This window comes from Pezoporus flaviventris, unplaced genomic scaffold (genome assembly GCF_033815535.1).
Source record: "Pezoporus flaviventris isolate CSIRO_AGI_PZ_B2104156 unplaced genomic scaffold, CSIRO_AGI_Pfla_v1 ptg000041l, whole genome shotgun sequence".
Lineage (NCBI taxonomy): Eukaryota > Metazoa > Chordata > Aves > Psittaciformes > Psittacidae > Pezoporus > Pezoporus flaviventris.
The window spans coordinates 10,571,225-10,588,430 of NW_026892589.1; the positions used below are offsets into that span (position 1 = coordinate 10,571,225).

The 17,206-nt window shown below is 40.6% G+C and overlaps 1 protein-coding gene across 2 annotated transcripts in view; it reads right to left on the bottom strand.

Annotated features, from left to right (window-relative positions):
• The window catches only part of LOC133275891 (transmembrane protein 132C-like), a 204,745-nt gene that overhangs the window by 139,962 nt on the left and 47,577 nt on the right, over positions 1-17,206 (bottom strand). For both annotated transcript variants that reach the window (XM_061466167.1, XM_061466168.1), the window contains exon 2: positions 5,135-6,023. In XM_061466167.1, coding sequence (XP_061322151.1) covers positions 5,135-6,023 — 889 coding nt within the window. The remainder of the gene's footprint in view (positions 1-5,134; positions 6,024-17,206) is intronic.

Here is a 17,206-nt window from a genome sequence, read left to right on the forward strand (position 1 = left end):
AAATGCTTTTGTGCAGTGAAATCACTTTTAAATATTTAAGTAATGCAAAGCTGCATAGGAAATGAAAAACGTTTTGTTGCAGTTCACATCTGGAGCCACACATGCACGCCCAGAAGAGCATCCCACCAAATCGTTCTGTCTCTCTTCATTTCACTCAGCTGCATTAGTTTTAAAATATGAAGCAGCATTACAAAAGTGCACACTTCATTTCACAGTTGGAAATCAGTATTCCATTTACTCTGGAAAATAGGTACTTGCGATATTATGTCCCAAATTGTGGGTTGACACAAGACGTAGAGTGAACTCAGCTCTGGTTTTGGTTTCATACAGTGTGGTTAACTTCAGCTTTAGTTAGTCATTACAGTGGCACTTGGGTTTGCCGTGATGCAGCATTAAAAACTGACAAACCAACAGTTAAACACAGGTAAATTTCAGAGTACTAAAGGTTAATCTTACCTATATGATGAAATGTCAGTACCTAAAATAGAACAGTAATTGCTTGAAAATATTACTACTTTTGTTTCTTTTACATAAAGCAGACAAAACAGCTGAGGGCAGTGCCAAGCATAGACTGCTCCTCTTGAGTGGTTTGCTCCCTAGGGAGGCTCCAATAGGTCTTCCATGAAAAACAGGCAGAATTAGCAGTGGAGATACCCCTGTTTCATGGCCAGGTATTCCAAAATGGCTACTTATGGCCAGATAACAATCCAGTCTTCAAAATACTGGGATTTATTAACATTCAGTACACAGATGTTATAACTACTTTTTCTAGCTATAGGTATTCTGTAGAGCTACCCATTGTGTGCATCTTCCTCTTGGTTTTTAGCTGTTCTCAATACTGCCCAACATAGCACTGCTGTCAATACTCATTAGGAACTCACATATAAAGCTGCCTCAGCTGATGGGCTTAATAGCTTTCCTCACTGGGCTTATCCTTTATCCTTCTTCCAACCTGTAGATTTATTATCGCTGCTAATTATCCATTGTTTTGGGTTGATTTAGTTTGCAGGACAAAGGTAATTCAGTAACACTGTTTACAGCCTACACCCCTTCAGAGGCACTGAGATGCGCTGCAAAATCTGCAATAAGAAGCCTGAGGGAGGAAAAAAAAGTACCAATGTCTTTCACTTTTTTTTTGGCTAATCAGGACAGATAACAACTTCATCCCTTTTCTTTTTACTTATCCTGCTCAATACCTCCTGTAAATCGGGTTATCTGGTGGCTCAGCACCTTCTAGAGTGAGTTAGAGATTAGCGGCTGCCCAGCACTCCCACACCTTAGCTTTCACCCTGTGCTGAACAGTGCTCTGTCAGATCAAATGTGGCATGTCACTCCATGAAAAACAGATGGAAGGATCCTTTAATGGTGTAGTAGCTGGAAAAGTATTTAGAGCTACAGAACAAACACAGCGAGGCACACAGGCCAACCTTTTCAAGCTGCCTAATACACTCAGCTCACCAACCACCCAGTACTACAAATAGAAATTGAGTGCCCAGCTTCCTACTTGCCTACAAAAATCTCAGCATATACATGCAGCTGTGTGCTACTTTCTGAAAGTTAGCTTCACAAGAATAGCTTACTTTCAGCATGGCTATGATTTTTTCCCCTTATTTGTAGCCTGCTGGCTGCAAGGGCAGCTCATAAAAGCATTCAAGAACAGGGTCTTGCCCTAAGGATTTTGCTTTCTAATCCTTACAGACAATACACCCAAAACAATGAGTAGATAACAAGAGTGTGTGTACACAGCAACAATCAATCATGGCAGCTCTGCTGAAGCCAGTGGTGTTAATTTATAACAGCTTTGGGAAGTGCACATAACACCTAAATATTCTTTACTCTAAACATTGCTAGGGTTTTTTCACTTTTCTGTCCTATACTGATGCTACTTTTTTTCTGTTCTTAGTTTACCCAACTGCTAGAGGAGGTATCATTAATTTCCCATTCTGAGCAGTCAGCAGGCCTAGAAATCCTTCTCCATGGTAGGAATGCAGTGAAATATTCTCTTCCCTCTTCTCTGTTTCTTTAGCTCTTTAATCAAGTTTCTCATTCATATTACTGTTGATAATATATGGCAAACCTGAAACCCCTTCCCATCAGAGGAAGCCAAAGTCTTTTAGGATCAGGTCTGAAAACAGGTTTCCCACTCCTGAGAGCGATGCCCACCAGCTATTCTCATCTTCTACGTTGCATACAGAAAATGCCTGTAAAGACTTACCAGAAGTGACACAGCAGGACAGGACCTGCAGCCTGTAACCCATTAGTATCATTTGAACTGCTTTCACAATAGCCCTGCGCTTGACTAGTTGCAAGAAAAGAAGATCCGTGTTTATTCAGACAGTGCTCCTACTGCTCTAATGTACTAGCACGCATAATTCGCTTCACTCCCTGTCACATTAGTCATTCTCTTTGACTTTACTGGTGTTCTTGGGCTGATAAATTTATAGATACAATAGCAGGATTCTGAATTAAGACCCAGCTTAAGAACATGGTTTCGCCTGCAATGATTTGTGGGTATGAGGTCATTTAGTCCAGTCTACTTTCCTTTTCCCAGAGAAAATTTGTTGCTATTATTCCCTCTCCCCTACCCCAGCAATGATCACATACTGTTTGCTTCAGCACTGGATGTTGCAATACTTCGATGAGTAACATACAAGAAGCAGAAAATAAACCAACCCACTGTGCCTGGGGACAATGTGTGGTGTGTTTTACTTTAGCATGATTAAATGTGAATGCATGTCATTGAATGTTGGGATTGCTCTGCTGGGAACCCCTGAGCATGAGAGTATTCAGCCTTCTATCTACCCAGGCAATGGCCACAGAGAAGGTTAAAGGAGCCCTTAGGCAGACCCAGCATATGCACTGGTTACTCCCTGGCTCCTGTATTTGCTTGGCTTTTTTTTCTCCTGTAAGATGCAGGCACTTCAGAGATTCCTGGGTCAAATCCCATGCTCTTTCGCACCTAGGAATTTTCACTGAAGAAAACAGATTTCCACCACAGAACTTATGGTGGCTTTGCCAGCCTTTCACCAGCCCTCAGCTACTAAAACTATGAAAGAAACCTTCCCAGACCCAGAACAAGCCACGCAAATCAGGACTCGTAGGATAGTCCTGTATGACTTTTGCAGTGGGGCTCAGCTGTCCCTTCCTCTTGAAGGGTCAGGAAAACAGTTGAAACTATTTCCTTCTCTTTCATGTGTAATTATCCCCCTGGACACCCTGAGCAAAGCTTCCATCTGATGCCTTAACAACTGCACAGTCTTTGATAGATACAAGAGACTAGCAGACCTGCAAGACAATGCTTTCAAATCCAAGACTGCTCTGGATTATCTCATGTTGATTTTCTTGCCTTTGGCTGAGGAGAGGAAGAAGCACACAGAACAGTGCTGATTTTCCAAACATGAGTCAGCCCTATACTCCATCTCAAGACAATGACAAACCTGTCCATGTGTACCAGAAGCAAGAAAAAGCCATTTGAAAAACAATCTTGGTCTCTTCAGCCTCATGTTCTTCTGTTTGGTTCAAAGTAATTTTATAATTAAATTAAAAATGCAAACCTTCTTTTCTCCAAAAGAGTCTTTCAGCAAGAGAACATGGCCTGAGCTCTGCATGTGATAACACAGAACCACCAATCTATTAACAAATGTCAGATTACTGCCTTCAAATGAATCTGTCACCTGTTCTCAATGCAAATCCATTTTGTTCATAACAGCAAGTCACACAGGCAACTACTGATGTCCCACATTAGTATATCTACCTATTGCAGCCCTCAGCATGCAAATGGCTTTGTTGCCTTGGCAGTTACTCATTTCTGAGCAAAGAAATATATCAGCAGATTTCAACCTGCTTATTGATCTTCAGCTCACTTCTCAGGATAATAAAGACCATGACACAGACCTTCAAAGGGCAATCCCCTCCCATCCACCCAGCAAACATTCAGTTCATTGCCTTTGGATTTCTTTCACCACAGTTACGCCTGTTATGTGGAAAACTATTCTTTTCCTACTACTTTGTGAAAAAGGATTTTCAATAAAAGATAAGCAACAACGTTAGAAAAGACTTCCATAGCAGAGGTTTCACTGAGCAAACAGGTGTCTGGGAGATTATCTCGCCCATTTAACCAGAGCTGCAAACATCAGAACGATTCTGGGATGACTAAAATCCCTCTTTTTTAAAATAGAAGCCTTTTATCTGCCAAGCGACACTTCCTGTTCTAAAGGCTATTCTCCTCGGTAGTTGTCAACTATGTATTAATCTAATTCATATAAGCCTTAGAAATAAATACTTTCATGTGCAGAATCTTTCAGGAAACTCTGATTCCCTGAGGCTCTAAAGAGCAATTGTTGCTTATCACCGTGGAAATTTCCCTTGAATTTAAAGCCTGGTAACAAGGAAAAAAGATACATCAAAAATTTCAGTGATTAACAAGTTTCCCAGTCATCCTCAAAGGATTTTCATCTGATCAGCAGGGAAACCGCTAAAGAAGAAAATAAAAGGCAAGTGATCTGACCCAGTAAGGCAGTTCTTGTGTTCTCAGGTCCTGTATTCACCACTCCTGTCCAAAATAATGGTACTCACTTCTAACAGTCCTTTACAATCAACAGCAATACCAAAGGCATTAGGCCTTAAAGGGTGTAAGTAGTGTTTCTCTTTGCCAGCACATGGCTACAAGTAGACAGTTAAACCCCTCCCTAAAGAAGTCTCATAACAAAACCACTCTGTGTGGGAGAGGCCTCTGCCAGAGCACTTAGAGAAAAGCAGGTTATTGAAGTTTTGCTGTGTTTAAACTCCATGCCTGTGCAATAGAAGCCTAATTTTAAAAGTGCTGTAAAGCAGAGAACTTTTCTTGCTCTTTCCTGTCCACCACTGTGAAGACATGGCCTCACTAAAGTAGCAAATTGCCATGTTTCAGGCACTGTTGCAGAAAATGAGCATGTGACAAATAGCATGGCATACATGTTAAAAGTGATGGAGGCTTTCAACCCTCTTTGCAGTGGTCAAGGGGGAAAAAGGTATTTCAATATCTAGGAGCAACTTTCAGTGTGGATTTAATATCAAGTTAGTTGAGATTCATCCCATGTCCCCAACATCTTTGTGTGCTACTACATTAGGAGCATGCAGAAACAACCTACTGTACCTGAGTATGAACTGATCCACCGTAGAGTTGTTGGCAATTGTCACATAAACATTCACCACCTCCCCTTGCTTGACAGGCTTTGAGGGCAACCAGACAACAATATTACTATCCAGCCGTAGCTCCGTTAGCTGAGAAGTCTCCTGGCCTCGATAGAGGCTGACAGATCCAATCCTCTGTAAGTGGGACATTGTTTCATCCATGCCATCTTTTCCTGGCCGAATAGCATTCCCCTTCCTTATATCCTCAGCGGTACACTCTCCCTTCTCGTCTCCCGGTTGAATAGTATAGTAAAGCTCCACAGGGCTCCCATCAAATTGATCCGGTGGCTTCTTACGGCCTGTGACAACCACGGGAGGGTTAAACCAGCTTGGCAGGAGCTCCAGCTCTGCCACACACAGCCCCAGGTCCCCTTTCAGCCTGCAGCTGCCTCTGACTTCCCGCGTCTCTCGGAAGGCGAACACCCGCAGGCAGGGCAGCTGCTCCGTGGTGCTATAGTCATCCCAGTCCCTGCCCACGATGTAGAACAGCACCTGCACTTTGGGCTTGCTCAGGTAAATTTTGTTGCTCATTATGTAGGCCTGAAGTTTCCAGTTATAAGTAAACTTGTTGGCAGATCCAAAAAAGTTGGAAGTTAACATTAGATCCTGGGGCACAGCTTGTTCAACAGAAAAAGGTCCATAGCTGGCATTTAATATAGGTGGTCTCTTGGCTTTATATGGGAAGAATGATTCCACCCTGGACTGCAAGCTGGAATTTCTCATGAAGTCCTGGTTGGCTTCTTTAAGAAAGAAAGATGTCTCAGCACTGAAGATACGATAGCTCACAGGTAAGTATGTTGGTAATGAAGAAAATCTCTGATTATTGTTCAAGACACCTCTACACTCGGCCACTGTTAAGAGAAAAGACAATACGAATTAAATCACATCTGCTTATAGGTTCAAAGGGACTACAGCTTTAGCAGAACTACCGGTAAGTCAAGGGACAAGAATTATTCCATGCAAAAAATATTTACAGTGTAGCTGATTGGTCAGATGTACCCAACTTTTTTTGTTTCACTGCATTCACAAAAAAAAAAAAAAAGACAGTCTCTAGTGCTGCTTTGCGTTTATCTATGACAAATGTTTAGTCACATAGGTGATGTACAAAGGGTTGTCTGCAGCGCGATCAATCACTCATACACCCAGAGTGAGTAGGAAGAGGAAGGTTCACAAAGCAGAAACAATGCTTGTCCCAACAGCCGTTTTACATGGCTGAACTGAACTGCAGCAGTGCTTTGCTAATACGCAGCAGATCTGGAAAATGTTCATTGAATACTTTGACTATCACCTGGATGAGAAATAAATAGGTTACTTGTCACTCCTATACAATGTCTCACCTCCCTAACAAAGCATCAAACAAACGTGTATAAGTTCGCACACACCAATCCTCTTAAGGACTTGCCACAAATCAAAGTCAGTCTTCCAAAAGCAATTCCCTAAGTAATGTGCTCACCTTCCCTATTCTTTTTCTAGTTATACCACCCCCTTCTAAACTTTCCACTCACTTAGGAACTTCCCTCCTGTCCTTGTAATCCTTCTGTTCAGTTACAACATGCATAAGGCATTCAGTAGGTCAGTACGGTCCACCGAACCACAGCCTCCGAAGGACTCCTAATCGCCAGCCCTACAAGAACACTGGCCAGGAGATCAAAGATAGGTTCTGCTCTACAGCCAAAGAAAGAAACTGCTTTTCTAAGAAGTGATACACACAGCATTTCACATTCTTCCTCTGTCAAGAAACCTTGCTCTTGCGTTACTGTTTCTAGCACTATGCTCTGTGACTCTATAATTTAATATAGACAGCTAAATTATTTAAATGCAGATGCACATCACAGGCTAGAAATATTTCAACAAATACTAATGCAGAAGATGCACATAGAGACAAATTAGTACCTACTGTCTGATTTTAAGTTTCAGCTGAATATCAGGTCTGTTATAAAGATTAACAACACATACTGTCTAAAGGTTAAATTTATTACCTAAATTAGGGTAGATAACAATGGAAAACAGTTAAAACATGTGGATTACCTAATACTGCCCTCTTCCTAATTTATACTACAGAGATTAACTATTGGTACAGAAGGTAGATGATCAATGATACATCTAGTGCTAAACTGTCTTTAATATTTAAAAATAGACCTTGCCCTCAGACATATGTCAGTTCCAAAATCTTTGGGGAATCCCAGAGTTAGGATTTATGGTTCTATGTAAGTTCAGCTCTTTAAAGAAAGGCAACCTTAAAGGTAATGTATAATCCATAGATTCAGCTGAAACTCAGGAAAACCTGGAGATCTCCAGAAAGCCCTATAGAGACAGGCTCTTACCAGCTTTCTTGGAAGACTGCAGCTTGAGCATTTTTGCAAATAGCAGATTCATTGTCCTCCAGGAATGCTAATTATGCAGCCAAATTTAATTAAAGATTTTCAAGTAATAAATAATCGGTATCTGTCATTACACCACATGACTGCTGCTGACAGACACCACCACCACAATCCTGTTGAGTGTGCACACAGGTAGTGTGCAGGGAGAGCGAAGAGCTCTGGAAGGCAGGTGTTAGGCAATTAAGGAAAGAGGAAAGCAACAAATGTGGAGGAGGAGGAAATCAGAGTTTTTCAAAGGACAGCAGCCATCAATTTGCAAAAGGAATTAAGATACGTTCACTCATATTTAATTCATGCACCACCACTGGGTGAATTAGTTCTCATAAGAGAAAAATGCCATGACTGGGCAAAAATGAAAATAAAGTAAAATAGAAGGCCAAAATAAAAGAAACAGGCCTGTCAATGACAGCACCAGCACACAGTCAATTACCAGCTCAACACTCTCTCTGCCAACCAGATTCACATTTAAAATACAACATCAGTTTAGCACACTGTTACAATCCTGCAAGTCTCCAATGGCATGTATTTTAATTCTACTGGAAAGGAACGTACAAATACCATCCCCTGAGCTGATAAGATTTCTCTTTAGCTGAATCAAAATATTAATCTGTTGGGGTTACAATCCAAAGTGCTATAACAAATAAAGAGTGCAAAGAAGATCCACTTTGGACTATGAACCTTTCAAGAAAACAGCAAAACTTATGTATTTTTTCTTGTCCAGGAGCAGAACAAGAACTTGGTTTACTGAAACAGCAGCAGTTTGGTCCCACTTTCCTCTCTAAATCCTTTCACCTGCCCTGAATGAGCCTGCTGTGATTTGGTCAGCTGCCTGCAGCCCCTTGCAAAGAACAGTTGTGTACATTCACGTGACAGGTAGCACCATTCTTTCTAAAAAACCTGGTTTGCTACACAAGAAGTCAGCTTCTTACTGCTCAGCTTGGCTACTGAATTTGACTTCACAAATCATTAGCATTTCTATATTAGGCATCTTCTTGTTTCAGGCCAAGAGCCTTGGAATGTTACAGGGCAGCAAGCTGTAGTTAATGACAGAACATAAGCACTTCCATGAATGTCAGCATTACTTGCCTTAAGCACAGAGGTACATTTTGCTTAAGTTTTCAATAAAACCAAACCAAAGCAAAGCCCAAACAGAAATAAACTCAGCAGGCTGCAGAGACAAGTGAAGTTTCAAAGGGTTGGTCATCAGGATCTATGCTTGACACTTAGCAGCCGTTTTTCTGCAGTTCCCAGGACTTTTGCTCATACAGACAGTGGTCTCATTTTCATAGGCACTCCATTTATCCCGGATCAGTCCCATGGATGAGGTATGAGGGACCTGGCCCAATAGTAAGAAAAATAGCCATGCAACTCCTGCTTTAACGAGGCAAGCAGCAAAACCTCTGCAGCCAGACTGACAGCAGAAAGAAGAAAAAACTTCGCTTTTCTGTTGAAGTCTGAAGATTTCCACCCACTTTCATACCATACATAATGGAGTACTATATTTCCATAGTGATGACTGTACTTTAGACAATTTATTTAAGCACTTTAAGCCTTTTACTGATAAACCAGTAGTTCAAGTTGTCTATTTTATTTTAGAATCAGCACCATATGACCAGAAACTACAGGCCGTCACTTAAGGGATTTATTCTATATTCTTCATCTCTATCCAACAACCTTCATGGCCTGCCATAATTAATTATATGTTTCCAGAGAGCATTTCTGTACCATCAGCTCAGCCACGAAGTCCCTTGATTTATCAGAGAATTTAAACAAGAAGCCACATTTTTTCCGAGTTTCATATCACAAGATGTTACTTCAAATAATCATTAAGCACAAAATTACTTTATCTCTATTTCAAACTTTTTTCTGCTCAACCACTGAAAAGGCTCATGTTAAAGTAAGGTGTAAATTTAAGTTTTATCCCTATGACAACGTAAGTTGTTGGAGCAATATTTCCCTGCCAGTTCAGCCTCTAATGTGGGCACAATTTTACCAGTGAAATGAATCTAGGTCTCTAGCATAGGAGTGCTCTAAGCCCATTTATACAAATAAAACTCACATGACGGAAGTTGAACTTCCTCAGTTTAGCTAAAAGGTATAAACATCCCAAGAAAACCCTGGATAATTCATTCAAGAGTCCTGATCCTTAAAGAAAGATGTTTGTTGGTCTTCCAAGTGGGTTCAAACAAGTGAAACTCACCTTTCATGGGTGCCTTTACAAACTGAAATGGCAATCAAGAATACAGCCAAGGGTGAGACAGGATATACAGAAACACTGGGTCTGTACTGGTGACTCACTCTGATTACAGCAGGCCTGAGTTACAAGTACGCAGTAAGTGCTTTATCCTTCTACATTATCAAACAAGAGCTACAACTTGTCCAGAGATGAAGTCCAGCATAGAAAAGATTAAGAGCCATCAAACAAAGCTAGCATTCGCCAAGAACAAAAGTTAAGGCTTACAAGTAATTACTCCTCCTTTCTAACAGCCTGGTGACTTTTTAATCCTTCTTCTGGCATCATATGCTTCTGCAGCACTTCATCTGAACCCAAACAGTCATCTGTTAAGCACATTACTGGCTCCAGTGTGAGAGACCAGCTCAAATTCCTATAACCTAGCAAGTTCATTTTTGGAGCTGGATATGAAATGGTGAATTCCAATCTGTATTATTACTTCTTGGATTCCAGCGTAAGAGGAATTTTCTTTGAGGGGAAATTCATACAGAGCTGAAGCCCTGGGTACTGGCTTCACTGTAACAGTCATAAAAGCCGAATATTTTTAAACCATTCTTTTATGAGGTTGGTTTGAAACAACTCTTTTGGACTGGGAATTAAGGGTTTAGATTGTGGGTGGGAGATTACTGGCCAATGGCCATTATCTTCACTGACTGGTGTTTGATGAGCCACTGAGCCTTCAAGGAAACCATCTGCCTGTCCCCTCAGCCAGAAGGCTCCTAGCCAGAGCAAGCCAGCAAGAAGCAGAAGACATCTGCCTGTGCAAAGGAGTAATGTGAGAAGCTTTCTCTGCACCTTGTATGGCCCTCACAAAGGCACATTTATAATTACTCCTTCCAGGAAACAAATCATACAAAAAGTGATAGACAAATTTCTATCCCCCTGTGCTCTCCTGTTACCCCTAAGCACATCAGTACAGCTGAAGCTGCCATCAAGACTCCTGTACCTTTCAACGCAGGCTCATCTTCTTACTTTGTGTAACAGGATTACCCACTGCCTTGTTCCTCCATTCCTAAATGTAGCTAGAATGAATGCTGTACCACACCTATTTTTTTTTCCAGATTCCATGCCACTGGTGTTCTAAGTTTTAATTAAATCACAAAACCTCTAATATTTGTTACAGCACCAGCACCAAATATCCTGCAAATCCTGTAAATATCATCCCCCCTCCTTACACAGAATCCCATTCCCATGCTGCCCCTGCACCCAGAGAGGCTGCCCATACTGTAAGCACATTATACACACCATCCTCTCACAAGTGTCCCCACCCTTGAATTCTCTTCTGTGACTCCATCTTCTACTACAATCCTGTCCTGCTTTTGCACAGCAAATCATATACTCCAGAAATACAGAGTAGGGAAAGAATAAAAGTAGAAAAGATGCATTTGTATCAACACAGATGTTTCCTTTTACCAAAAAAATGTCAACAGTTATGTTTTCTGGTTCACCTTCCCTTAATTTTCTATACTAGCATCATGTTTAGTGACTTCAGAGTGTTCAAAATCTTTGTAGCATAAATTTTGCTTAGAATTAGAGCTCAGCAAATATATTCATTTAGACCTCAAAACAACCTTAGTTGTACTCTCATTCTCTCCAAGCTCCCTCTTCTTAACATCTAGAAAAGGGAATTTTGCTATTAGAAAGGCTGAGTGGAACTGAAAACCAAATAAGCGCAAATTCAGAACATGGAACATTTTTAACTATGAGGTTGATTATCTGTTCAACAACAGGAGCAATGGTTTGTCCGTGTCTTCGCATCAAGACTGGATAACTGGAGCCCTACCACTTCCTTCTGGCTTAAAATCTATAACTCTATGATCATTCCAAAAAAACATCATGGGAAAACCTACATGACAGGGTAATTGCAGAAGCCACGTTTTCTATTCCTCATGCTTTGCCCTTCAGATATGCCTTCTCATCCAGCGAGAACAGAGAGACGCTTTGACTAACTGCACATAGGCAATGTCAAGTGTCAAGTGCTTATGGTGAATGCTTGAGAGCAATTTGTGGAGTTAAAAATAAACTATGGAAAAAAAAAATCTGCCAAAGAAATCCATACAGCAAACATGCGAGGGAATCTGCAGCCTGTTCTCAAATACTCTGTGAACACCCAATGAGGGCAAGCTCGTCACACAAATTATTCTAACAAAATTATCTTCTTAGTTTTTTTTAGAATCCGGGTTTCATAAACTCAGACCTGAAGTCCAAACATACATTTCTAATTGCAGTGTTCTGTTGATTGACCTGGGATTGTATATTGCTACTCGCATAGGAGTATACGCACCCTTGGTAGCAAACCAGACATATTTTAAGTCCAGATGTAGATAGATCCTTGTTTAGCCTAGATCAGAGTTCAGTTAAACCACATCACATACAGATTGTCAGGATACATTTTAATCAGTTATTGTTAACAATTTCTCTATTTTATTTCAGTGGGGCAGATTAATTTATTTCATGCTGTATTTGTTAAATTAAAAGCTACAACAGTAATTTATTAAATAGGCTTCTCTCACATACTGAGAGCATATCCTTGATGAAATTTCCCTTTGTCTATTACTGCAGCCAGAATCTTCACTAAATCTCAACAGACATTTGTGGATTTAGTACAGAACTGAATGCTTCCCCCATCCTCCTCCAGCAAAGGCAAAACACAGTCCTTTCAGAACTGCCAGGAGAATGACAAGAGCATGTAAAACAATGAATGAACAAAGTTACACCAGAACTTCTGCACTTTAAACCACACAAACAATGGGACAGTTACTGAAACTAAATGATGGGAATTTAAAGTGTGTGATTAGGTGATAAGAGCTCATTGCTAGAGAGAAGGGTACAGTGGCCAGGAACTTACCCAGACTTAAACTGATGATTTGAGTGTTTGGAAAGATATGCAGCCCATTTAGAGTAATGTCATTAACTACATGTAAAACTGCATGCTTTAGTGTTTATCTATGAGAAACCAGGATTAGACCTCTGCATTATAAAGCATTATCCAACATCTGTCAGGTTGTTCTATTTTCCTCAGGATTACTGACACGATAAGCACATGTGTATAAGTCACAAAAAGCTGTTTTGTGATGTACAGCTTTTCCACAAACAGGAAAGAGAATCTTGAAAGTCTAATATGGAAACACAAGAAAAACTTTCAGGAAGCTGCATGTTAGAAATGCATTTCTGATCTTTTAATGATAAACCACAAAGCTCTGATTTTTCATGGCCACTGTTCTATGTATCTCACCCTTCGACTGCAGAAGTTCCAAAATACCCTCCTATAGCAAATGTATCTTCTCCATCTCTCTCAATTTCTTTAACCAAGATGTGTTAGTCAAAGACTGGCTGACATTCAGGACTGAAATCTATAAACCATTTCCTGAGACTGGCTGATGACCTTAAAAGTCTGTAAAACAACAGTGTATATGCAAAGGTTAGTGAAGATTTCAGAAATCATTCCTGCTCCCAGTGCTGACATTACCCATTGTCTGTGCTGCTGAGCCCATCTGACATATTGAAGCTGGCTCACTGTTTAGAGTAAAAGATAAATATCCAGAACTCAGATTTCTGCTAATGAAAGCTTTTGTTGAGAGATAAGGTTTGGAAAACTTCTACAGAGACACCATTCAGGTTCTCAGGCTTTCTTCCCCTTGCCAGAAGCTGCAAATGTCATTGTCCTGTGAGCAACATACAGTAGGTAAAATGTCATATGATGGCCTTTCGTTCCATTGCTGTTTGCCTCATTGTGGTAAACTCCATGGATTCTGCATTCATTCATTGTGTCAGCGCTACAAGTCCAAAGCAAATAACACTTAAGCTGATTCTATCTGATAGCTGTAGAGAAGAGGAGAAGTATTTAGGACACCACAGTTTATTCACAGCTCCATCAAAAACATATGGCAGCCATAGGAAACTTCTGCAACCCAGTTTCTCTAGCAATGAAATGAAACTGTCACTGAATTTGACTGACTTGTTATTAAAAAACACTTTGAGTTCATCAGACAAAGACTAAAGACTAGGTAAAACAGTTTCGTTCTGGGGTTCTTTTGGTCTTTACATCAGGCAAAAATAACCCAGTGGAAGTTACAGAGTAGGGAATAAGCAGACACCACGGCAATATGGTCAGGATTTTCTAACTTAACCAGTAACTTTTCAGATTTGGATTATGTCCCATTGAAGACACTCTGCTGAAGAGACCTTATTTTCACAGGAGCACAGTTGTGTGAAAGACAGGTCTCTGCAGAGGATGTTGCAAATTTATCCCTACAAGATGGCTCATAAAAACCCTAGGGAATTTTAAGCCTAGGCCAGAATGTCACAGTGATCACGTACATGAATATCACAGTTAGATTTGACTTTTAAGTGTCATAAAAATGAGGACATGTAAAATATAAGTTACAAACAAGAAACATAGTTCTGGCCTTGGCAATGTATCAATTCCTCTACCTGTGTGTCTCTATTTTTTAATAGCACTGTGCTTTCCTCTGCTGTTTAAATCTTCGTTAGATGCTGATACGCACTCACTCCACTGTTTAGACATAAAATTGCTTGGCACAGGGTCCTTGTTTTAAAGGGGATTAGGGTTCTATAGCCCGAATGGTGCAATTTGCTCAGCACTCTCCACTGCCACAAAAATCAACAAAGAACAGGAGTACAGAGCTCAGCACAAATAGTGCTCAGATCTGTACAGGATGGAGCTTTCATCTACATAGGTATGAAAAAGGACACAGAGGACTCTAATTATAAAGCTTTTCCCCTTAACACAGAGTCTGAAAAAAGGAGAACAGTTTTGCCTTGTAAATCGGTACATTGAGAAGTTAACTAAAAATAAAGCTAACCTAGATGACCTTCAGGTCCTTTCCAACCCTAACCATTCTATGACAGAAATAGCAGGACTTTGTGCTACATTTAGTGCCAAAAAGCCTACACTGAGATTCAGCCTGCACCATGATCTGCATGACACAAATGTAAGAGACACGATTCAAAGATCAGGGTAGAACCTGGCAGTGAATGATGCCATGGCTGATCATGATCATCAGACCCGAGACAGGCTTTTCCTGAGGCTTATAATATACTTTTAGCATATACCTTAACATGCTCTTAACAGGCATCTCATGTTTCAAGGCCTATATTCTCAGGGTCCCGGATTGCACCAGGAAATAAACTCCTTCAGACCTATCGTCTCACCTCAGCAATTAAATACCTACCAGATGGAAAACTTTTTCCCACCATCTAGACAGGGAACTGACATAGTGTAAGTAAATAAAAGTTTTCCAGGAGTTTCTATCAAAGCTAAGCACAGAACTCAGACATCTTTGGACTCTTTGATGTCATTATCCACAAATCCAATCCTTCCATTTCCAAACCTCCTTTACACAGATTGATAATAAACATGTCAGAAGCTGCACAAATTTTTTAGAGGTCGCACAATTTAAACTTGCTCCCATGTAAGCCCATGGGAAAATCGCAGCAAGAGGAATTCCTGACCTGTGAAGAGAGCTGCAGATTTGGTTATCACATCTGGGAAAGAACAGATTTCATGATCATGTATTTAAAACACACCATGAAGTCCCACACCACTGGAAATACTGAAATATGCTTTTAGCATTACACATCCTGTTCCTTAATACAAGTATCCTGTGTTTTAAAGGTGATCCAAGTTATCTTTAGGCCCAATAACATACCAACTGCCACGTGGATTCTCTGGGATTGCACTTACATGGTTGAGAGTCTTCCATGCTCTAACAAAATTATGCATCATCAACCCTGAGATACCTGTGGCAGAGCAAAACCCCTCCTGGAGAGCAGTTTCCTTTCTTCATTAGCACTTTCCCTAGAGCTGTCATCATAATGAGAATGTTTACACAAGAGCACTGATAACTGACTGAAAGGGTATGTGACTTGGATTAGGAATAGTTTTAAACAAATGCCTTCAGTAAACCTTTCAGCTTCCCATGTTATGGTCTTGAGGGAATTTTACTTTTCAGGAGCAGAAAAACTTTATTAGCAAAAACTATTTCCATCGTCCTAACCAGCGTGTGTAGAATCTCTTTTGTTTGCCTTAATTTAGGTCCAGAATCTGCAAAGATCAAGCTTGGTAGCAGACCCCTCAATGCACCTTTCAGTATTCAAAATCTACACACAGAGTCACACAGAAAAGATTCTGATGACTGCCTAAGGTAGTGTCACCACATGGCAAATGTGCTGTTTTGCATTCTGGACAGATATAACACAGTAAAATACAGCTAAATCCAACCAGCTATATACGGCATATGAAGCAGGAGACAGCAGCATTACACTGCATGTGAATCAGGTGAAAGCATCAAAACAAGACAGCATAAGAAGGTAGTATGGCATGACAGTCTTACCACTGGTGTGTGAAACTTGGCAAGAGAAAGCAGCAAATTCTTCCAAGATTAACTTTGTCAGCTTTTCTAAGCAGTAACTAAATGCTTCAGTCTTCCCTACCTGGGTTCTCTAGGAATCTGTGCAAATTTGGTGTGAAGTATCTACTTTAAAAACACCACTGAAGTACTGACTTAGATCAGCTTTAACTGTTGCAGAATTCCATCCTTAGAAAAGTTTCACCACTGGTATAAATCAGTAAAGTTCCATAAAAGCCAGAAATCACTCTGTGCTACCCCAGCAATGTCCCAGCCCCAAAGATATTTTTCTATTTGCTTCCTGGGCAACTAAAAAAGTTTATTATTTATATGAAAATCCAATTTAATAATCTAATCTGTGAAGACAGACACTGACCCTTCTTCACTCTCTCCTCCTCCTCCATGGAGGAATCTGGAACAGTTACAGACATAATGCATGCACATTTGTAATACTTACGTGTATTAAATACTTGCATGCATGCATGCAGTGACTTAAAACATGCCAGAAAATCCCAATATCCTGCCTCCAACCCTGCTACCTATCTCCATTTCAAAAATGGAATGAGGATTTATGAGGAGATTAATTGAGAAACGAGGCTGAGGGGGTGGGGGACCGCCTTGTGCATTCGGGAAATGAACCCAGTGTCACCTTTAACCTCCAAGTAATTCTTTGTCACAGAGCACAAAGCAACTCATCATACCAGAACAGTAGCAGGACAGAAACCAAGCGGAAATATATCTGGTTAAACACCTTCTTTCTCAGGGATTAATTAAATAGCATATTAGAGCACTGCTGTTACTGTGGTCATAGCACCACTAAGGCTTGTTTTAAGGTGATACCACCTAAAAGGTGACCTAGCTGCTGTTGCTAACAGAGCAAGGGACAGTGGATACCAGAGTAAGCAGCTGTTCCCCAAATCCTGAATTGCTGTTTCTCGCAGGTATCCTGGCCTAACTTAAAAGCTTGTGGTAGCCTCTCAGCTCTGCACAGCAGTCACTGGCTGATCTGTTTGGTGGCTGCTGGTACTGAGGGGCAGAAGTGGGAAGAA